Here is a 23,728-nt window from a genome sequence, read left to right on the forward strand (position 1 = left end):
CTTGGGACATGAGGGCCATTATCATCCTTGTGTCCACTTCTTTTCTCCAACTTACCCAGAGGAACAGGGGGATCCAGGAGACCTATGGGTGGTAGCACTAAAGACAGTGTAAGTGCAGCTTGCACAGTGAACATTCTTTTGCCATGTTCATAGCTATATTGGGGAAAAAAACAACCTGGTAGCAAACAAAACCTCTGACTACAAGTTTCAATTATAACCCTCCAAATACAAACTGACTAGAGAATTCTACTCTAGTCAGAATCCATTAAACTCCTGCATACTTGCTTCTCATTTCCATTTCTCTCTTGGCTTCTCTGGTTTAAGAGTACACACTGCAGTGCAGATCTTCAGTAGTGCAGCCCCTTTGTTTTATGCTCCCTACCTTCATCAACACAGCCACCTCCTTCATGGCTCCAGAAGTTTATTCTTTTTTATCTTTGGAACCAATGTTAACTAAACCATAAGCGAAGGTGAATAGGTATACATATATATACATGCACACATACATATTAGTAAATACTTGTTATTAAGGATAGTTTTGAAGTTTTCAAATAATCTCTCTCTCTCTCTATATATATATATATAAAACTGTGGGTCTTAAAAAAATAAAAATCACTTATTAATCAGCTCCTGACACTGCTTCCTAATCACCTAGAGATAATTCTTTTCTGATACTAGGATAATTTTTATGGAACCTCACAGCTAAAAACACTGAGCAACCTATTATCTCATTTGGCTAAGCTCTGGACTGTTTGCCTGGTTTCAACTCTCAGCTCTGCCACATACTATCTGTATAACCCTTAGGTAAGACCTGTAGCCTTTCCTCATATTACTCAATTTCCTCATCTTAAAATAGGATAACAGCACTTAACTCTTAAGAGTTGGTATAAGAATAAGCAGAAATACAAGAAAAGTTCTTAGTGCAGTGCCTAGCAAATAGTAGCAGTCAACAAATGTTAACTATCACTAGCAGATCCAATGCACAGGGTCTAGGCAGGCCAGATTCCCTGGACTTGAATAATTGTAAAGTTTATCTTTTCTTTTGGCCACAAATACCCACAGTTTTTGTTACCTATCCTCCCATTCCTACTATTCCAATTCCTCTTCTCTGACTTCCTCGAAATATGCCTGCCAACATTGTTCATTATGCTCCCTAGTGTTCCCTCTATCCTCTCTAGAACTCTTGTTCTTTACTGCTTCACAGACTTATATACTGCAATTTCATCTTAACTGAACCTGGATCTACCAAGATGATACTCTCATGAAGCTGCTTTCCCAAACTCCTTACCTGTACCACACAGCCTATAGGTATGCTCTTAATCAATTATTTTATTTTTATTTTTATTTTTTGAGACAGGGTCTCATTCTGCCACCTACCCTGGAGTGCAGTGGTGTGATCACAATCCACTGCAGGCCTGAACCCCTGGGCTCAAGCAATTCTCCCACCTCAGCGTCCTAAGTCATTGGAATTACAGGGATGATCCATCAGGCCTAGCCCTGCTGAAACAAATTTAGGACTTCAGTACTTCTTACACTGGTTTCTACTAAGGGCATCTTCTGCGTACAGTCCATCCAATAAAATGGACCAAAGTTAATCTACATCGAATTCAGGAATCTATTTGTATGGCCATTTCCAGACACTGTGAGCTGTATTACTCCTAAAATCATAAATTTCAATGTCCCAGTCTTTCATACCTAATTTTTAGCCTTATTCCCACTATCCCCTCTTTGTCACCATTAAGACCTCCAGTTCCTTGACCACTCCCTTTTCATGTGTCCTCTTGGCTGTTTCCTCCCCTATCCAGACTCAATTCATCAACATGTTACTTCTACCAGGACTACACAACCACCTCCCTCTTCCATCCAACTGAGGAACACTATCAGATATACCATGTAATCATGCAGAGGGTGCTACTAAAATATTATGCTTTCCTAAATCAGCTGGGCCTTGAATGTGAGAAACAGCATATATTAGCTGATCAGTAATCCTTTCATATCCCCTACTCAGCTCTTCCTCCTATCTTTTGTTTCAAATTTTCACCATTCAAACCTTCATTTTCTACTTTCCTAAGGCTTGCTGTTGAGCAGCAATGTTGTTTCTTTCCTTCCTGACAAAGAGCTCAACATTTCTACTTAACAGACTTAGCCTAAGAGGTATCCTTCCTACTTTGTAATGCTAATACTCCCAACCTGTGTTTTTGGGACCAGGTTCCATCCACGACTTACCTACCTACCTAAGTAACAACTACCTGCTTTTACTTCCTTAGTTGGCTCATTCAATTAAACCAGAAAATAAACAGTATTTGGCATTATTTAAAACTTCTCTAAAGATCAATGACCACCAACAGTTAATTCTGGTAGAGTCTTTATCTTACTCTTAATTGATCTCTCAATGGCATTTGGCATGACCATTGACACTTTACCATTCTCCCTCCTCTGGCTTCCATAATGCTCTGTACACTCACCCCCTTCCTAGTTCTCACCTGACTCTTCCTTCCCAAGTCATCTTTGCTGGTTTCTTCTGCATACTAACTGTTGGTGTTCCTCAAGACTTTCGCCTTGGCTGTATTTTCCCATGTCCTTTCTGGGCATGCTGTCATTTTCCTCAAACTAAGTTAAAAATGGCTAACTCTCAGACTTGTACATTAGATTTAAAGACTGATTTTGCTTCTTCCTTCAGTTCCAGTAAAATGTAATAAACGCTAACTATACCCCAGATCCTGAGCTAAATGCTTTGGAGATAAGGCAGGCCACTTGCCCTCAAGAAATTTAAAATCCAGAACTGTAGTTTCAGAGTCTCACATAAAGTACTGATCACTAATTAGGCTTTAGCCCTGGGATGCAAGGTTGCTTCAACATTTGAAAACCAAAAATGGAATTGATCACATAAACAGAACTAAAGGCAAAAACCACATGATTATCTCAACAGATGCAGAAAATGCATTCAATAAAATTTAACACCACTTTCATGTTAAAAAACTCTCAATAAACTAGGCATTGAAGGAACATACCACAAAATAATAAGAACCATCTATGATAAACCCACAGCCAACATCATACTCAATGGTCAAAGGCCGGAAGCATTCCACTTGAAAACTGGCACAAGACAAGGATCTCCTCTCTCACCACTCCTGTATTAGAGTATTAGATAGTATAGTATTAGAAGTCCTCGCCAGAGCAATCAGGCAAGAGAAAGAAAGAAAGGGCATCCAAACAGGAAGAGAGGAAGTCAAACTATTCCTGTTTGCAGACATGATCCGATATCTAGAAAACTCCACAGTCCGGGCCCAAAAGCTCCTTAAGCTGATAAACAACTTTGACATACTCTCAGGATACAAAATCAATGTAGAAGAGTCACTAGCATTCCTATACATCAACAAGCCGAAAGCCAAATCAGGACACAATCCCATTCACAACTGCCACAAAAATAATACAATATCTAGAAATACAGCTAACCAGGGAGGTGAAAGATTGCTACAAAGAGAACTACAAAACACTGCCCAAAGAAATGATTGCCCAAAGAGATGATTGGGCTGGGCGCAGTGGCTCACAACTGTAATCTCAGCACTTTGGGAGGCCAAGGCAAGCAGATCACCTGAGGTTGGGAGTTCGAGACCAGCCTGACCAACATGGAGAAACCCCGTCTCTACTAAAAATACAAAATTAGCTGGGCATGGTGGTGCATGCCTGTAATCCCAGCTACTCGGGAGGCTGAGACAGGAGAATCCTTTGAACCCAGGAGGCGGAGGTTGTCGTGAACTGAGATTGCGCCATTGCACTCCAGCCTGGGCAACGAAAGGGAAAATCCACCTCAAAAAAGAAAAAAAAAAGAAAAAAAAAGGAAAGAAATCAGAGATGATACAAATGGAAAAATAGTCCATGTTCACGGATAAGAAGAATCAACATCGTTGAAATGGCCATACTGCCCAAAGCAATTTATAGATTCAATGCAATCCCTATTAAACTACCAATGACTTTCTTCACAGTACTTGAAAAAACTATTTTAAAATTCATATGGAAACAAAAAAGAGCCCAAATAGCCATGGCAATCCTAAGCAAAAAGAATAAAGTTGGAGGCATCATGCGACCCAACTTCAAACTAGACAATAGGGCTACAGTAATCAAAACAGCATGGTACTGGCACAAAAACAGGCACACAGACCAATGGAATAGAATAGAGAGCCCAGAAATAAGGGCACACACCAAAACTATGTGATCTTTGACAAAGCTGACAAAAACAAGCTAATGGGGGAAGGACACCATTCAATAAATGGTGCTGGGATAAGTGGATGACCACATGCAGAAGATTAAAATGGGACCCCTTCCTTAACTCAAGATGGATTAAAGACTTAAACGTCAAACCCCAAACTATAAAAACTCTGGGAGGGCAACTTACACAATATCATTCAGGACATAGGCATGGGCAAAGATTTTGTAACAAAGACTCCAAAAGCAATTGCAACAAAAGCAAAAATGGACAAATGGGATCTAATTAAAGAGCTTCTGCATTGCAAAGGAAACTATCAACAGGGTAAACAGACAACCTACAAAAGGGGAGAAAATTCTTAAAAACTTTGCATCTAACAAAGGTCTAATGTCCAGCATCTATAAGGAACTTAAGCAAATTTACAAGAAAAAAAAAAAAAAACTCCTAAAAAAATGGGCAAAGGATATGAACAGTTTTCAAAAGACATACATGCAGCCAACAAACCTATGAAAAAAAGTTCAGTATCACTGACCATTAGAGAAATGAAAACCGAACCACAATGCATACCATCTCACACCAGTCAGAATGGCTACAAAAAGTAAAAAATAATAGGTGATAGCAAGGTTGCTGAGAAAAAGGAACACTTATACACTGTTGATGGAAGTGTAAATTAGTTCAACCATTGTGGAAGACAGTGGGGCAATTCCTCAAAGACCTAAAAACAGAAATGCCATTCAACCCAGCAATCCCATTACTGGGTATATACCCAAAGGAGTATAAATCATTCTGTGACAAAGATACGTGCATGTGTATGTTCACTACAGCACTATTCACAATAGCAAAGACATGGAATCAACTTAAATGCCCACCAATGGCAGACTGGATAAAGAATATGTGGTACATACACACCATGGAATATTATGCAGCCACAAAAAGAATGAGATCATGTCCTTTACAGGAACACAGATGGAGATGGAGGCCATGAGCCTTAGCAAATTAATACAGGAACAGAAAACCAAATACTGCATGTTCTCACTTATAAGTGGGAGCTAAATTATGAGAACACATGGACACGGGGGGCGGGGAGGGGAACAACAGACACTGTGGCCTACTGAAGGGGAAGGTACGAGGAACAGATCAGTAATAATAACTAATGGGTACTAGGTTTAATATTTGGGTGATTATTAAATAATCTGTGAAACAAACCCCCATGACACAAGTTTACCTATGTAACAAACCTGCACACGTACCTCTGAACTTAAAGCAAAACAAAACTGATCACTATATATCTCTGCATGGATGACCTACATGAATCTCAAACTCAACATTATCCTTTCTTCGAATCCAGTTCCTTCTATTATTATCTTGGTAAACAGCATCAACATTAACAAATACTAAAGACAGAAACTTATGAATTTTATAAGATATGCTATTCCTCACATCATAACCTCTACCAAATCCTTTCCATTGGCACTTCAATCTATTCTATTTTGTCCATCATTTTAAGAACTTTGATTAAATTCCACGACATCTTTCAGCCACCAGTCCATCTTCCCTTCCCCTTCACAAACTTTCCAAAAATAGGTGTTTAAACTTGCTTCCTATAAGTCTCAACCTTCTTCTGGCTTCCACTAAAACTAATTGCAAAGTCACTGGTTATTTTCTTACCACTGAATCCAAAGGATACTTTAAATTCTTACACTGACAGAATGTAACAGAGCTGAACATGTCTCCTTTAAATACTTCCATCCTACTGTTGCCATGATTCTCCTATTTTGCTATTAATCTACTTCTAAGTACTGAGTTCTTCTGAATTCAGCCATTTTCTATATTCTTTCCCTAAGCAACCATCCATTCATAAAACTGCTCCTCTTCATCTTAGCTACCTGAAGAAATGGTATGTCTTCAACCATTTATTTAAACGAAAAACCTCACATTTCTTTCCTCTCCCTCCTTTCCCATAATCCTTAATGGTCAGGTCCTGTCCAATATTTTAGATCTCTCAAGTCCATCAACTTTTCCCCCTCTCTGCCAACACCAATCTACTTTAAGTCGGTATCTTCTTTCCTGGATGACTTGGACAGGCTTCCTAACCAGTCTTCTTCAATTCCCCATTGGAATGCTTCCCCTCCAGAGTAAACTTTTAAAACTTCAAGTATAAGAAATCTCATTCCTCCACTTAAAAACGAAATGTGAACTCATTACTTAGGATAAAGTCCAATACAATTAGGTCTAAGACACTAAGTGATCTGGCCCTTGCTTATCTTCCTTCACTTTAAATTTATCCTTAGCAACTTTCTATCATTTCCCCAAAAGCTATTCTTATCAGAGCTTTTTACACGTTTTTCCCTTAGCCCGAGTTTTCACTGCCTTCTCTCCCCTAATTTTTATTTATTTATTTGAGACGAAGTCTTGCTGTGTCACCCATGCTGGAGTGCAGGGGCATGATCTCGGCTCACTGCAACCTCTGTCTCCTGGGTTCAAGCAATTCTACTACCTCAGCCTCCCGAGTAGCTGGGATTACAGGCGCCTGCCAACAGGTCCAGCTAATTTCTGCATTTTTAGTAGATACGGGGTTTCACCACGTTGGTCAGGCTGGTTTTGAACTCCCGACGTTGGGCAATCTGCCTGCCTCAGCCTCCCCAAGTGCTGGGATTACAGGCATGAGGCACTGTGCCTGGCTAATTATTACTTTTATAGGTAAGTCTTTATTGCTGTCCCTCACCAGAGTATATAGGATCATATTCTCACCCTATATATCCTTAGAATACCCTTATTCCTTTATAGAACTTAGTAAAAAATAAACATATTTTATTCAAAGTGCTGTGGGAAAATCATGAGTTTTCCTCCCTTTGAAATTACTTGGAAAAAAAAACAACAACAAACAAAACCAAAAACCAATCTATCTGCTTGGTGGGGAATATTCTGAAAGCAAGCCAGTAGGGAGGCTGTTAGAGCAATTTAGGCAAAGTATGATGGTGATTTGGATTAGTTATGATGACAAGAAAGGTTCCTTCCTACTTAGAAGGTAGAAATGATGGCTGGGTGTGGTGGCTCATGTCTGTAATCCCAGCATTTTGGGAGGCCAAGGCGGGTGGATCACGAGGTCAGGAGATCAAGACCATCCTGGCCAAAGTGGTGAAACCCCATCTGTACTAAAAAATACAAAAATTAGCTGGGTGTGGTGGTGTGCACCTGTAGTCCCAGCTATACAGGAGGCTGAGGCAGAAGAATCGCTTGAACTCGGGAGGCAGAGGTTGCAGTGGGTCAAGATCATGCCACTGCACTCCAGACTGGTGACAGAGCAAGATTCTGTCTAAAAAAAAAATAAAAAAATAAAATAAAATAAAAAAATCACAAGGTAAAAATGACAATTGTGACTAAACAAAGAGAAAGAACATGAATTAGTACGATGACATCATCTAAAATCCTAGCTTCAGAAAACCAGGTAGTGACTTCCCTTATCAAGATAAGAAATATAGGGAGAGGAACAGATTGAAAGTAGGGTGAAGGACATAATGGTTTGGACATGATATACTTAACTATGAAGTAGGCAGTTGAACATACAAGCAGAGAATTATGAAAACTCTGGTCTTCAGAGGTATAAATATGGGTAGGATAGATACATTGATGATACTGAACTCCACAGAACAATGCAAAGAGAGTGTAGAGAGAAACAGTGACCCAGAGGTCAGGTACTCGAAGTGGAGCTAGGGATGGAATCAGAAATGGAGCATCCAGAATAGGTAAGGAGAAAACCAACAGAATATTTCAAGGAGTCATCAACCTTTCTGCATGCTCCTGAGGCAGTGAGTGGGGGCAGAAAACCAAACAATACATACAGCAGCATGGAAGACAGTGGTGATCCTGACAAGAAAAAATTTTAGGAGAGTTGTGGGAACACAGAAAGTGGCAGTAAAGTGAGAAGTGAGGAAATGGAGCATATATGAGCAGACAAGTCACACTGGCTGTAACTGGGACCAAATAGGGTTATAGCTGGATGAAATAAACTGTCTCCCGCCTATGTTTTCAAGAATAGTAGTTACTACAGTCTATTCATAAACTGTTGGAAAGGACCAAGTAAAAGAAATACTGATCAAACAAGAGAGCAACAGAAAGTTCTTAAGGAGATGGGGGGCGGGGGGTGGAATCCAGAAGAGGAAACTGGTTTTTGCTAAGTAGAAGAGTGCAAATACAAGCAGGTTTATTGATTTGGTGGTGAAAAGTTGAAAAAGTTCATGTCATTTTTCTTTTTCCTCAGCAAAATGTGGTTAAATGATCACAAAATGAGGGCTGTATGTCATTTAAGCTTGTGGAAGCAAGTTACCAGAAAACTACAGAAAAACTGCCAGGTAGTGCTGAGTCTACTTAAGTTTTGAGATTACCAACCTATCTCCCGGAATAATTTTCTTCCATTCCACTGCTCAAGAGTAGACAGAATGTTTGGGGATTCTTCCAGATCATGACAGAGGGAGAGGTGTATGGTCTGAGGATATTTGCAAAGGAGTGCTTGTAACAATGGGATCTAGTTTCTAAGCTGAACAAGTTGAGGACAGGAGTGAGCTGATGAATAGTCAGCAAGTGGTAGTAAAAGGTAGAAGTATTTTTTTAGCGGAGATATCTTGAGCAGGTGAGCTACAAGTTTGTGGCTAGAAAAATTAATTGAATTCAAGATTTGGAAGTGATATGGGGTTTGATTGTTGCAAAGTCATTGAAGAACACAGGTATTATTTTCTTCATTGACTGGTAGTGTTGAAGATACAAAGTATTTTTTAAAAATCTGTTGTAAAGAATGGGCATGTGAAACTTTATGATCCGGGTGTCCCTCCGATGAGGTGACATTTAAGCTGTGAAATGATGTATATGAAGTCAGCCATAGAATTAAGAGGAATAAGCATTCCAGATAGGCTTTGAAGTGAGGAAGGAAGGTTACTGTGTTCAATGAAATGAGAAGAGTGGGAAATGGGAAGTAGGATAAGAATGTTTAGAGGCAGGGGCTTCTGGTAAGTATGACAACTGGATTTTAATCAACGTTTAATCACAATTACTTGAAATTCAATGAATATTACTTGAATGCCCGTTTAATCACAATTACTTGAAACTCAATGAATATTACTTGAATACCGGGAAATATTCAAAACATTAACAACCAAAACAGCAAAGGAATCAACCGATTGGGACATATAAATTAACAATCAGAAAAATCACCATTTGCAAACAGCTGATACAATTGAATTGGTGTAGACATGTTGATTTATCAGTTCTGGTTGAATAAACGCTGTTTAAGATCAGCATTTCTCAAAGTGTGTTCTTTAGAATGCCAGTTCAGTGGGATATAACTAAGTATTAACATTAAAAGAAGAAAAATGCTCTCAGTCAATTAAGTCTGACTTTTAACTTTTTACATATTTACAGAACTTTTGTCTTCAATATGCAAACACGCATTAAATTCTTTAAGAGAGGCCACGTGTGGTGGCTCATGCTTGTGATACCCACACTTTGGGAGGTGGGGGCAGGTGGATCACTTGAGGTCAGGAGTTCAAGTCCAGCCTGGCCAACATGGTGAGACCGTCTCCAGTAAAAATACAAAAATTGGCCGGGTGTGGTGGTATGCACCCACTTGGGGGTGGCTGAGGTAGGAGAATCACTTGAACCTGGGAGGTGGAAGTTGCATTGAGCAGAGATTGTGCCCAAACTACAAAATTAGCTGGGTGTGGTGGCATGTATCTGTAGTCCCAGCTACTGGGGAGGCTGAGGCAGGAGAATCACTTGAACCAGGGAGGCAGAGGTTGCAGTGAGCCGAGATCACGCCACACTGTACCAAGCCTGGGCAACACAGTGCGACTCTGTCTCCAAAAAAAGAAAAGAGAGAGAGAGAGAGAGAGAGAGAGAGAGAGAGAGAAAACTACAGAACACAATCTAGAAAACTTCATCACAGCAATACTCTCACTATAATAAACATGCTGAAACAGGCTGCCTTAGCCATTACTTATTAGTATTTCTCTTATCCATTAGTCTCTTTCCCAACTTCATTGGCCTTTCTTCTGGCTCCCATCATTTTTTTCCTGGACTATTTTAGGTTCCCCTAAGTAATCTCCAAGTTACTCAATTTATCCACTATACCATGACAATTATCTAAAATTGATACTGATTAAATTGTTCAATCTGCATGCATCCAATAACGATTTTCAAAAACGAAAATAAAAGACTTCATACAGCACACAAGAACATTCCTGATCCCGCCACCCATCTGCCTCCTCAGCTTCACCTTCTTCAACTTCCTATCTTAACAAGTGGCCCACTGGCAATACTGCAATTATGCTTTACCTCCAAGCCTGAAATTCTCTTGTCCCCCTGAACCAATGAGCATTCACTCATCTTTCAAAACTCATATTTTTTACAAAGACTTTCACACCTACCTACCTCCTTTTCCAGAAAAATAGGGCATTCTTTCTGATGTCCCTAGGTATTGTATTGTTGTCCTTTCATCTTATTATCTATAGCCACTGTGACTGCTTGATAAAAATTTGCCTTAAAAATCTGTCTAGCCCTTTAAAATAATAACATATGTATGTTAAATTTAACACTGTTGAAAATTTCAAAAACCGTTACATTTCACTTAAGACGATGTATTTTGAATAACACAATTCTGACCTGTAATATGCAAACTTTGGGGGTTCAGAAGAGGGAAAATTCCTACTTTTTAATGACAAAACTTTAGCAAATTTAGGCTGCAGAAGATATCTCAAGACAATAGGTGGGGAAAAGTATACCATGAAAAAAATATATTTTATGATTCTTTTTTAATACTTAGACATTACATTCCATATCAAAATTTACCAACATGCTGTTCTTTAAATTCATATCTTTTTTTTTTTAACCATAATTTGATTTTTCTGTTTCATGCTAAAAAGCCCACTCTCTCATAACTACCTTTAGCATACATTACCTGGAATATAAAAATTTCATTAAATGTTGGCAAACTCTTCCCTATGACATGTAGAACAATTACAGAAATGTCTAGTTATAAATTTTCTTAAGCTAATGAGCAAAAGAAAAGCCCCAATACACTGGCATTTTCACTTAACAGTGGCTCATAGTTACAATGATCAGAAATAAACCTACTTGCTACTGTGCTATATGAGTAGTTTTGCCAAGTGCCCACCTTTAAGAGCTAGGTCAAATTCTAAGAAAACTGTATGGAAACATTCAGTTGTTAACAAAAATTTAATATTAAAATTACTCAGTTATTTAAATTATTAATTTAGGAAAAAGAAAACCCATGTATTAATCACCCATAAAATAACTTTTATTTTAATAAATAACAGTGGGCTTACCAAAGGGCAGGGATTTTAACGTGTCAAGTTTTATGCTTATTGCTAGTAAGTCTTAAAGAGGTGAAATGAACTAGTCAATAAAACCCAAAAGACCCTAAAAATAAAATTATACTTTAATAATAAAAATTAAAAAGAAATTTCCAAAAGAAAATAGTTCACTCCTTGACCATGCTTATTTATTCAGAGTACCAGCGATTTCAGTAAGTGCTTCATTTTTCCTGCAAATCTGATGTTGCACAGGGAATGTACACATTTTCATACCATCACAATATCATCAATATCTCAGGCCAATAATATTGTGAATGCAACTGTTTTATAACAAACACAAAATAAAAAAACCAATGTTACTATTTATGGCAAACAGAAACAAAAGTAAATATTGCAAGGATGTTTTCTTTTGTTTCTAGTACTGATTTTAGTTGGACTTTAAATGAAGGTCATCAACTCTCCTGGAATAACCTCTACCTCTGGCTGTGAATCCACAGTATAAATATGGTGAATAAAGCTAAACTGTAAGAGCTAACTATATACTGAATAACCAAAATAATTGTAACTAATACTGCTCTTGAAGACCAATCTAATGAAAAAAGTATCATTAGATATGGTGAGAAATACAGACAAATCTGTACAATCTAACATCTATAAACAGTAAAATCAAAACATCCAACTTCCTTATAGAAAGTGTTTTATCTATGTAATTATAAATGTTAAGGACTCTTGTATTTTATAAACACAAGATGGGCTCACTTTGATGATATCAATTTTAAGATTTATAAAAATGTTTAAAAAAATCTTTCCACAAAACTTTATACAGTTTAAAGCTATACACCAATCTATAAATCTCAGAAAATGGAAAACAAAACAAAAAATCTTTATAAGATCACATGTATAAAACAAGAAATGAAATGTGATTTTATTTAAGGCAATACTGGGCTACTTCACAAATCACCACCTCAAATATTTACACTGCTCCACACTACTAGTTTTCTATCACATTCACAAAGGATTTTTTTTTTTAATACCAAATGTTTAAAATCTTCAATGTAGTAAATTCTTTATTCACATTTCCATTATATTTCATGGACTCATACTATATCCAATTAGAAGCAATGAGGAAAAAAAAAAAAAAAACCAAAACCAAAACTGTAGCTATAGGAAACTGCTAAAGAATCTGCTTTAATTTCACATGAATACCACCCCAAAATCCTGGATGGCAAATTCACAAAGCAGAGCAAAGTGTTGATATAATGTGCCTATTTTGTGAAAAGTAATCTTGATATCATCTTGTAAATAAATGTTTCATGTAAAAATCAATGAACTATGGCAGAGTTTCTGGTTTTAGTTCAAAAAGTTCTTAATTTAAAACAATAAAAGAACAATTTAAAAAACTTGATCGCTTAGTTAAAAATTAAAATTCCAAATATAAATGTGTCATTTAATAGTTTAGACTTACAGACTGCTGGTGGCAGCACATGATTTACAATAATAAATATATACAAAAAAGGTATCTACAAATAAAGAGTACTGTTATACATGAGCAGTGACCTGGTGAAACATACCAATCACACAGATAATTGTTTAGTTCATGAAAAGGGCAATTGGGTGATAGAAATTTGAGGTTTAGCTATTTACAATAACTGAAGTACTGATTCTGTTCCTCAAGTCCCATAGGGATAAAAAAAAAAGTTTTACATGACAATGTCATGTTTTTTTTTTTTTTTTTTTTTTTGGCCAGGTTAATTCATGACAACAACAAAAAATATAATGAAAGTTCCACAATTCTAGCATGCTTGATGGCTTCCTATTTAAAATAAAATGGTAAATGATGTATTTATACTACATTAATTATCAGTACTGACCTCTGCCTGTGGCTTTACCTATACTGATATCTTTCACAACAGACATATCTGGATCATTTGAATGTACTTCAAGTTTTTTCAGACTGACGGTAGGTTTCATTTCCTGAAGCTGCTTTAAGACAAGCTCAGTGCAATCTTTAAGATTCTTGTCTAAAACAATTTTTACATTATCACTGCACTGAAGCTGTGATGGATTGGCAAACTGTACAAACGTTTCGCTTTCTTTACAAGGACATACATGATTTCCACTAGTCACAGCAGTCTTATCAGTATTTTTTCTTGAATTTGAATGGGATCCTTTTTTGTTTCCAGTATTTGGATGGTCTTTGTCAATATTTTTCTTCTGCTTCACTGCAGACTCCTCAAGAAACTTCAGAAATGATACTTCAAATCCCATTGGCTTAAAAGAGCTCCAGTCAAAAGATGCAGGACGCTCCTCAGTGGTTTGAATGGCAACAGCAGTTTCTTCTTCTTTACGCACGCTACTTAACTCAGCTGCCGATGCTGGTTCAGCTTTTTCAACTTTCCTTTTTTTATTTTGTGAGACATTTTTTTCTTTATTAACTCTCTTCAAATTACTTGCTTTTTGTCTTTCTGACTGGCAGGGGTTATCTTCCTGAAAATCGTTAATCACATTTGAAGAAGTAATAGCCTGGGTCTCTACACTTGTGCTATCTTCATTTATTAATTTTGTAATAAACAATTCTGTTAGTTCATCCATTTCATCTTTTTCATTTTTTTCAGCTTCCTTTTGTGAAACTGTAGCTGTTGTTCCTGAATTATCATTGCTCTCTGATACACACGTGTCAGAATCTTTCACGTCATTCTTAGCACCTTCTTGCTCAGACGTTTCCTTTACTTGTGAGTTGCAACACCGTTTGAATACAATAAGAAGATTTCGGTGTTGCGATGTAAATGCCTTAGATAATTTATGGCACTTATAATGTCTAATTATATTGCTTTCACTTGTAACAACCGAAGTACATCCCTTTATCATACATGGATACTGGGTTACAAATCTGCTTGTACACTCAGACAGGGCATCATTTCTAGCCTTTATAGAATATACATGCTTCCCACGTTTCAGAGAATAAGGCTTATTTTCTTCAATCTGCACAATCTTTGCATTCTTGTTTTCTAAATTATTTTTTTTCTTTCGTTTGGTCTTGGGCATTTTTATTCCTTCCTTTCCACATCTGCTGTGTTTCGTCCCCCGATGTTTAGACTTTGATTTTTCCTGGTTTGCCTTGCTTGACATATTTTCCTGACCAGGTGTTAATCTTCTTGGGCGAATCAAATGAGCCTTATGTTTGTCATTATGCTTATTAAAAATGTGTCGGAGGAGATTTGACCGGGTTGCATATATACGGTCACAGCCTTCACAATCACATTTGTATACACCATCTTCTTCGGTTTTACTTGCCCTTAGTCCAATTCCATGGTCTGCCTCTAGATGAACAACATAGTTCAAATATGTAGTAAATGAAGATTTACACTCTAACTGGTCACACGGAAATTTCCCAACATCCACTGAAGCAGTCATACTTTCAATTTCTTCAGGAGTCATTTCATGAAGTTTCATGTAGTGTTGTATTAGGCCAGTAATTGCTTGGAAAATTCGAGAACAGTCACTTACCTGACATCGAAATTCTTTCAAAGTTTGTTTAGTTTCAGTTTCTTCACTTTCTTTACCAGCTTCACTTTCCTCTTCGACCTCTGCTGAAAATGCAGGTAGATCTGATTTGTGTACAGCCTGGTAATGGAGAATCAAGTTTTGCTGTATCGTAAAGGCAGCAAAGCATCCCTGGTGAACACATCGATAAGGTCTGTAAGGATTGTATCTTGTTGGAAACTCAAGGGATTGGGAAACTGGCTTCTTTCGTTTTTTCTCCTCCTTTTCTTTTTTATGCCTCCTAATTTTCCGTCCTTTGGTTTGTATGTTTGTGAGTGCATTTGTATTACATTGTTCTGAAGTAACTGTAATCACCTGTAAAGAACTTTCTGTTTTGTCAGGGCTTTTTTTTTCTACAAGTTGTTTTTCTGGGATCACTGCTACATTACTGTGGGTAGTTTGGGTCTCTGCTCTCAATTCTAAAGCAGGCTGAGATTCCTTTTTATTTTCCTCTGTCATAGCTAGCTGTTTTTTCACTTGTGTACTTCGTGGGGCTGACAAATTTTCACTCTGAGATTTTCTTCCATAAGGCCTTTTAATTTTTAACTTTACCATTTCTTCAGTTGTAAAATGATGCACCAATTGACAGTGTGCCCGGAGGTTAGAATTTCTTGTAAATGTTTTTGTACATGTAGGTACTACACATTTAAAGGGAGCAAATTTCAATTGATTCTTCTTAATTTCAAGAATCATTTCTGGAGTGTACTGATGAATTTTACCATAGTGCTTAAATAGTGCATCCTTTGTCATAGCACTGTAGTTACAGCCTTGGTTTTGACACACAAAGGGTTTATTAACTTTGTCATTAAATTGAATGTTTATCATTTCAGAAACTGGCTGAACAACTGTGACATCTGCAGTTGATTTAACAGGCGTGGGAGTCAGTGTCACTGATGTATTTATCAGTACACACTGGGATGCTGGAGGGGACAGGTCATTTTCTAATTTTAGTTTCTGTAAGCCTTCTAAAATTTCCTGTATTTGATCCTCCTTATGTGATACGTCAGACTGAGGAATGTTACTTTTTGTTGGTATGACGCTTATAAAGGAGGAAAACTCAGAAGAATCAGGTAATTTGTTATTTTGCACAGTGTTTACTGAAGGAAGCTGAATGTTATAATTTATTTGAGCATTTTGTGATGTTTCACCAGCACCCTGAGATCCACTTTTTACCTCAAGTATTTGAGAATTCATAGCAGTTTTAATAATTTCAAGAGTCTTCTCAAAGTTTTGTATAACATTGTCTTCAGAAATCTGCAAATCAGAATTTATTGAAGTTGTGCATGAATTCAAAGCCATCATTTGGGAATCACCATTTTCAGTTTTTAATGTTAAAGGGGCTAACACTGTATGGGACTCAATACTGGTTTTGAAATTCTCTTTTACATCAGTCATAAATAACTGATTGTTAACATTATTTAACTTCTGTGTTAGATTTTCCACCAAACTCTGAGGTTCACAACTTGGAATTACATTTGAGTGAAGGTTAGTAGTTGGGATTTCAACACTCTTTGCTATGAGTCCGATTGTTGTTAAGTCACTTGTTACCAAGTTTTGGGAAGAATTAGGTGCAATTAGTGGAGGAGCAACTTTCTTTCTTCTCTTAGAAGCACTGTTTCCCTTTTTATTTAAATGACTGGATCTTGTGTTCTGAGGACCACTTATAACAGAAACACGAGAACTGTTACTGGTAAAATTTTGTGATGGCCCACCAGAATTAGGAAATGAACTAGAGCACAAACCATTTTCAACAGTCTTCAGTAGTAAGTCATTCGTTGGAAAAACAGGCAAGCTGCTACATTCCTCAATGGAGGAAGTTTTGGAGTTTGATGTCCTATTCTGGTTGGTCAGCAAGGTGTTTGGATGGCATACAGTCTGCAACAGGGGTGGCACAGTTGGATTTGGCATCACTGTTGCATTTACTTGTGGTGTATCAGAGACACAACCTGTTGAAACATGAGAAAGCATCTCGGCACCCTCAAATGTACTGGGAATGCCAGCAGTTTCCAAAGCCTGTTTAATAATTTCACTACCTTCTTGACTGACACTGGTATTAAAGTTAGTCACGCCAGGTCGAGGAAATGTATTTGGTAAAAATGTTGGCGAGCGATTTTCAGCAGCAAGCAGCTGTAGAAATGATGGATCTTTAAAGCATGCTTCTGGATTGAAGGTAGATTGTTGTGGCTGCTGCAAATTTACTGCATTTGTGGAGAGAATCATGCTGGCAAGAAGAGAAGGCTGTCCATTACTCTGTAGAAGTTCTTGAGCAATTTCGGCTCCATCCAGTGGTTTACAGTAAGATCGCTTGGATAAGTGCCCACCCAGTGATCTGGGATTAGTAAAAGCCCTGTAACATCTGCTACAGATAAATTTCCCATCTCTGATAATTGCAGGCCATTTAGCCCTTTTGTTGTGCTTAGGTTTTCTTTCCTTCCCATTTGGGCCCCGCCCACGGTCTTTTTTAACTTTTTCAGGTGCAGACTGTTGGTCATTGGTGCTACTGAAGTTATCTGCAACATTCACTTGTGAAGGAAAAACTGCATTTTCACCATTACCCCCCTTTAGAAAGGAGGAATTAGTGTTTCCTTCCATCTGTGAGGAATAATGATTTGTATTATTTTCCAGTTGGGAAAAAACAGAATTAGTCCCACTATCTGCTGGTGAAGGGAAGAGAGACATTGAACTACTTTCTGCAGGTAAAGGAAGGAAAGGATCTGAGCCACTGTCAATATTCAAAGGCAGAACTGTTTTGGTTAGATCTTCCATTTGTGCTGGCAAGGCAGTATTAGGTAAATTTTCCATTTGGGAACATAACATACCACCTTGTTCATTTTTATCCTGAGAAGTTATATTTGGATTTATGACACTTTCCATTGAGGACAACAATGGAGTTGACACACTTGCTAAATGAGCTGGAAAAATGGGAGGCGAGACATGCTGCAACTGGGCCGAACAAGTAGGATTCCCATTGGCTTTGGTCTGTGATGTAAAAAATGCATTATTTGAGCTGTTCACCGGTGATGGCAAAAAATAAACAAACTTTCCATTATTTGGTGTATTTAAGTTGTTAGCTTTCTGACCTTTTTTATTTTTGCGCTGCATTTTAAATGCAGCATATTGGTCAGGGTGTGCTGTCTTCATGTGTTTCCCAATACTCTGTGAAGAGTTATAGGTTCGAGTACATCCCTCGACCTGGCAGCTGAATTTCTGAACTGGAGCTTTTGGAGGCACTGATGGGGTTCCTAATGAATTACTTAGATTGGGCTGTGGCGGAACAAATGCAATACTTTCTAATGTCTTAAGAGGTAAATTATAAAGATTGGATGATGTTTTAACATTATCTCCACATTCAAATTTGGAAGTTGGTAAATTGTTTTGAAATCCTGCCTGATTTTGCACAGAAAAGGTCATCAAGTTGTTCACTTGTCTTTCTAAGTTTTGTGGGGTAAGGTCACCTATTTTGAGAGTTTCTGAATTTACTAAAGAATTCTGAGTAACCTGGGCTTCATTAAAGCAATCTTGTTCTTTTCTCTCCTGGAAACCTGGATGACATAAATCATTACAAGTATCTTCAACTGGTGTATGTAAGTCTGTAACCAGAGATTCACCATTGCCTTCCACAGTTGAGTTTTCTTGCTTTCCAAAGTTATCCTCAATCCCCTGATTGAGAGACACCTTAATGGACACAGCTACTTCACTGGATTGAAGCAGAGGAGTAGTAGCAGAGTTTTCCAAACCATTTGACAACGGTCCATTAACTTGCCTGAGCTCAGAGGCAGAAATCTGGTCTTGTTTGGTCACAGTTGATTCTGCTTTGCTTTTATCCCAAGCATCACTTCTATCTGCTAGTAAGCTGTTTTCAATGTTATTTTCTGAAGGAAGCACAGATCTTTCTTTCTCAGTATTCTCTGCTGTGTTCTGATTCACTTCAGAAGGCTGAATGGAATCTCCAGATGAATTAAGTTGGGCTTCAGGAGGCAGCACTTTTTCAGGAGGAGTACTGTGATCATCCAGATGCTTTTCCAGCTCACCCTGAGAACGATAAACTTTGCCACAACCTGTGAACTTGCAAGTGTACGTATTATAATGTTGTGCTTCATGATCATACAGTAAATAAGCTTCTGAAAAAATTCTTCCACATTTAGGAAACATACATTTTGCTCTAAAGACTTGATGCTCCTTTCGGTGGGTTAAAAGCTCGGCATAACTATTAAAACCAGCTTTACATTTCATCTGTATACAGATATATGGTTTACTGCCACAGTGCATCTGTAAGTGATCATTCAGATGAGTAACACTCACAAAATGCCGCCTACAGTACTGGCAAATAACTTTTTTGCTCTGCATTTCAAGAAAGCGCTTAGCATCTTCATTATCTTTATGCCCCTTTACATGAGCAATTAAATTTTTAAAGTACTTAAAGCCCTTTTTACAAAAAGTTACAGGGCAATTAAATTCATTAACAGGTACTGGTTTCTGGACTGGAATCACTTCTGGCTCATAGGATTTATCTTTGTCATCATTCTCATCGTCTGAACCATCATTGTCATTAAACACTATAAAATCTGTTGAATAGAGACTATTCTTTTTTATAGGTCGCTGCTCTTGTTTAGCCACAGTATTAGTCTTCTGATTTTCATTGGCAGTTGTGATCTTTGGAGGCCTTCCCAATCTTCTTAATGGTTTCATAGCTGCTAGTCTCTCTTTACTAGATTGTTTAACATGCAGTGTGACATGAGGGACAAAAGTTTCTTTAGAATTAAAGTTCTTTGCACATATGGGGCAACTATAAATTCCATCTTTGTAATGTTTCTGAGCATGTCGTACTATTCTGTGACCAAGGAATTCTTTGTCACACAACACACAATACTGCATGTAGGCTTGCCAATTCCTAAACCTAGCAGATATAAATCCCCTCTCTCTTAACTGTTTTATCTCTCTCTTCTTCTGCTTTTCATCACCAATGTCTTTAAGAAGGCCAGAATTAGCACCAACTCCACCAGAAAGTCCATTCATAGAAGTTTCTTTACTCTCTTCTTGGTAGTCTACTTTTTCATATACTTCACTGTCATTCAGTTCATCTATTGAAGACACAATGGATGCTTCTTCCCCCATTAATGCAAGGCATTGTCGTTTCAAGGTTTTCCAATCCCAGAATTCTGGATCAAAGGGCCACTGAGTTTTCAATACAAGTAACAGCTCACAGCGTAGAGAATTTGGTATTGGAAGATTCTCTTCATCATATTTCTGGTCTGGCTGATTATACAACATTTCCACAGCATAATACGCATCTACTGTAGGCTCAATAAGAAATTCACTCAGTTGACAAGCACGTTTTACTTCCAGATCATCAGGCAACAAACATGAAATGGTCTTGCAAATAGATATTTTCACTTCAGTATTTTCTGTAGACTCCAAGCGAAGAGCTTTTACACACAGTTCTATACAGGTAGCAAGTCCAGCCCCTTCAGTCTGTGAAAAAGCAAACAGGAAATGTTAATTTAAGCTACACTAATCAACACTAATTTATTTCAGAATTTAGTTAAGATTGAGATTTTTCTTAAATCTTGCAATAGCAGCTTATGAAAGGATTCCCCTTCTAAAGCACTGCACCTTAGGCTGTTATGTGTGTATGTAAAATGAACTGCATAGAATGGCAGAAAACGCCTAAGTATTAGAAGCTAAGACCTGGGTATGAAATTATTTAATGTCTAGGCAAACTTGGAAGTTAATTTAACTTTTTTGACCTTTCATATCCCACTTATAAAACAGAGGTCAAAACAGCACTTAAACTTCATTAAATTGCTGTATTAAAGGAGATTAAGTATGTGTTATAGTTTAATGTCTGGCACATAGTAAATGATCAATAAATGTCATCCTTATTGTAACTCTTCCTGTTTGCATAAGCAATCTTTCTGAAACAAAACCCTCCTAATCTAATTATAAAACTGAGAACATCCCCATATTTCCAAACTTATCAGTACTGAAATAGTTTGCTTCTATAAAATAAGGTACTAATCCCTAATAGTGGAGATTCTAGTGCTATCATAAAAGCGAATGTCAAATTACCTACCTCATAGCGGGACCAGCTTAAGAATTAGAAGTAGGGGTAGACATAGCCCAACATACGTTTTCTTTTGAATTAGCATTTTAAACTATTATTATTAGATAGCAATAACAAAGGTAAGAGTCATTTGAAAGACACATAGGGTAAAGAGATAAAAATAGGTTTTAAAGACAAGAAGGGAACAAAGATAAATGAGAAATAAGATAGCCACAGGATGTGGCCACATTCATTGGAATAAAATATGTATGATACAGGATCAAAAGGCAACAAAGAAAATAGGTAGAGAGAACTGATAGGGCCTGTATTATCATAAGTTAAGAAGTAAATATTATACCAAAACAAGCTTAAACTTGTAGGGCAAACGTATTTTTACTTAAAAGGAAAAGGAGCCTGGGATACTGAATTGGCCTTGATTTTAGAAACAGCAAGAGCACAATGACCAAAAAGAAAATGAATAGAAAGAATAGCATGATGAGACCTATTTTTAAAATGATAGGCTAGGCTGGGGGCGGTGGCACATGCTTATAATCCAAACACTTTGGAAGGCTTTGAGGCAGGAGGATCACTTGAGCTCAGGAGTTCGAGACCAGCCTGGGCAACACAGGGAGACCCCATCTCTACAAAAAGTACAAAAATTAGCCAGGTGTGGTGGTATGCAGCTGTAGTCTCAGCTACCTGTGGGGGTGAGAAAGGAGGATCACTTGAACCTGGAAGGCTGAGGCTGCAGTGAGCAGAGATCGCACCACTGCAATCCAGCCTGGGTGACAAAGTGAGACCCTGTCTCCAAAAAAACAAAAAGGCTGGGCATGGTGGCTCATGGCTTATGCCTGTAATCCCAGTGCTTTGGGAAGGCAAGGTGGGAAGGACTGATTGAGGCCAAGAGTTTGAGATCAGCCTGGGCAATACAGAAAGACCCCATCTCTACCAAAACAAACAAACAAAAAATTAGCTGGGCATGGTAGCATGTGCCTGTAATCCTAGTTACTCAGAAGGCTGAGGCAGGAGGATTGTTTGAAATTGGGAATTTGAGGCTGCAGTAAGCTAGGATTGCACACTGCACTCCAGCCTGGGCAACAGAGCAAGACCCTGTCTCTTAAAAAGAATAATAATTTTAAAAAAATGACAGGGAAGATGAAAACTGGGAACGAAGTGGGACCATATGGGTGTCTCTAGATTTCATATAAACTTGTATATATTATACTATTCCTAGATAGATCTGTGCCTTAAAACTTGTACAGTAAAACATCTGCATCTCTGTTACATGCCTTACGGGGCTGCTAAGGGTGAACAATTAGGTCACTCCTCTATTACGATATGCAAGAAAGAAAAAAATTACCGGTGGTCTGTGAAGCTGCATTCTACACATGGAAAGGCACAAATAAGTCTGGGAGGACTTAATGGCCAAGTAAACCATAAAGATGATTAAAAGTAATACTGAAGGCACATATAATAATGTCAGAAGAACTGGTACAAGTTCTTACTGGTGAAAGTTCTGAGAAGGGGTGTGATTCTTCAGAAATTCAGGAAATGATGGAGAAATAAATGAATTTAAAAAAGGATTCAGAGAGGCCTGGCATTGTGGCTCATGCCTGTAATCCCTGTACTTTGGGAGGCTGAGGCAGGTGGATCACCTGATGTCAGAAGTTCGAGACCAGCCTGGCCAACATGATGAAACCCAGTCTCTACTAAAAATACAAAAAATTAGCTGGGTGTGGTGGCGGGCACCTGTAATCCCAGCTACTGAGGAGGCTAAGGCAGGAGAATCACTTGAACACAGAAGGTGGAGGCTGCTGTGAGCTGAGACTGCGCCACTGCACTCCAGCCTGGGCAACAATAGCGAAACTGGGTCTCAAAAAAAAAAAAAAGATTCAGAGAATGAAGGATTTCTGGATGAAGGGTATCTGTCTTGCAGAAGATAACTATTTGTATCATATGAATGTTGAGCCTCTTCTCCAGGAATGGCAAAAGCTGATAAGAATTCTACTTATTGGCCGGGTGCAGTGGCTCACGTCTGTAATCCCAGCACTTTGGGAGGCCGAGACGGGCGGATCATGAGGTCAGGAGATCGAGACCATCCTGGCTAACACGGTGAAACCCGGTGACTACTAAAAATACAAAAAAATTAGCCGGGCATTGTGGTGGGCGCCTGTAGTCCCAGCTACTCAGGAGGCTGAGGCAGGAGAATGGCGTGAACCCAGGAGGCAGAGCTTGCAGTGAGCCGAGATTGCGCCACTGCACTCCAGCCTGGGCAACAGAGCAAGACTCCATCTCAAAACAAAAACAAAAACAACAAAAAAGAATTCTACTTATTGCTCACAAGACACACCTAAACTATTTAAAAGGGGAATTCCACTGACATTCTATTCTAATCCAGTCTGCGACTAAATTCGAAGGGTCATTTCGATTCATTAATGGTGAGGCGCCTCAATAAATTTGCTTTAAAAACATTTTCATGTTGTAATTAAACCTGAAACCTTTACATAATGTCAAAGAAACAAAATAAACTATATTTTACAATTTTTTTTCTTCTGACCTTTCATGTGTGTACTTGAAAATAAGTGAACAGGCAACATTAAAATCATAAAC

General features: G+C 38.0%; 1 protein-coding gene across 4 annotated transcripts in view; it reads right to left on the reverse strand.

Annotated features, from left to right (window-relative positions):
- Positions 1 to 11,702: 11,702 nt before the first annotated feature.
- Positions 11,703 to 23,728, reverse strand: part of ZNF292 (zinc finger protein 292) — a 104,203-nt gene continuing 92,177 nt past the window's right edge. For all 4 annotated transcript variants that reach the window (XM_074037538.1, XM_005552410.5, XM_074037537.1 and 1 more), the window contains one exon: positions 11,703 to 20,547. In XM_074037538.1, the coding sequence (XP_073893639.1) occupies positions 13,393 to 20,547 (7,155 nt within the window). In that variant the 3' untranslated portion in view covers positions 11,703 to 13,392. The remainder of the gene's footprint in view (positions 20,548 to 23,728) is intronic.

Source organism: Macaca fascicularis, chromosome 4 (genome assembly GCF_037993035.2).
Source record: "Macaca fascicularis isolate 582-1 chromosome 4, T2T-MFA8v1.1".
Taxonomy (NCBI): Eukaryota; Metazoa; Chordata; class Mammalia; order Primates; family Cercopithecidae; genus Macaca; species Macaca fascicularis.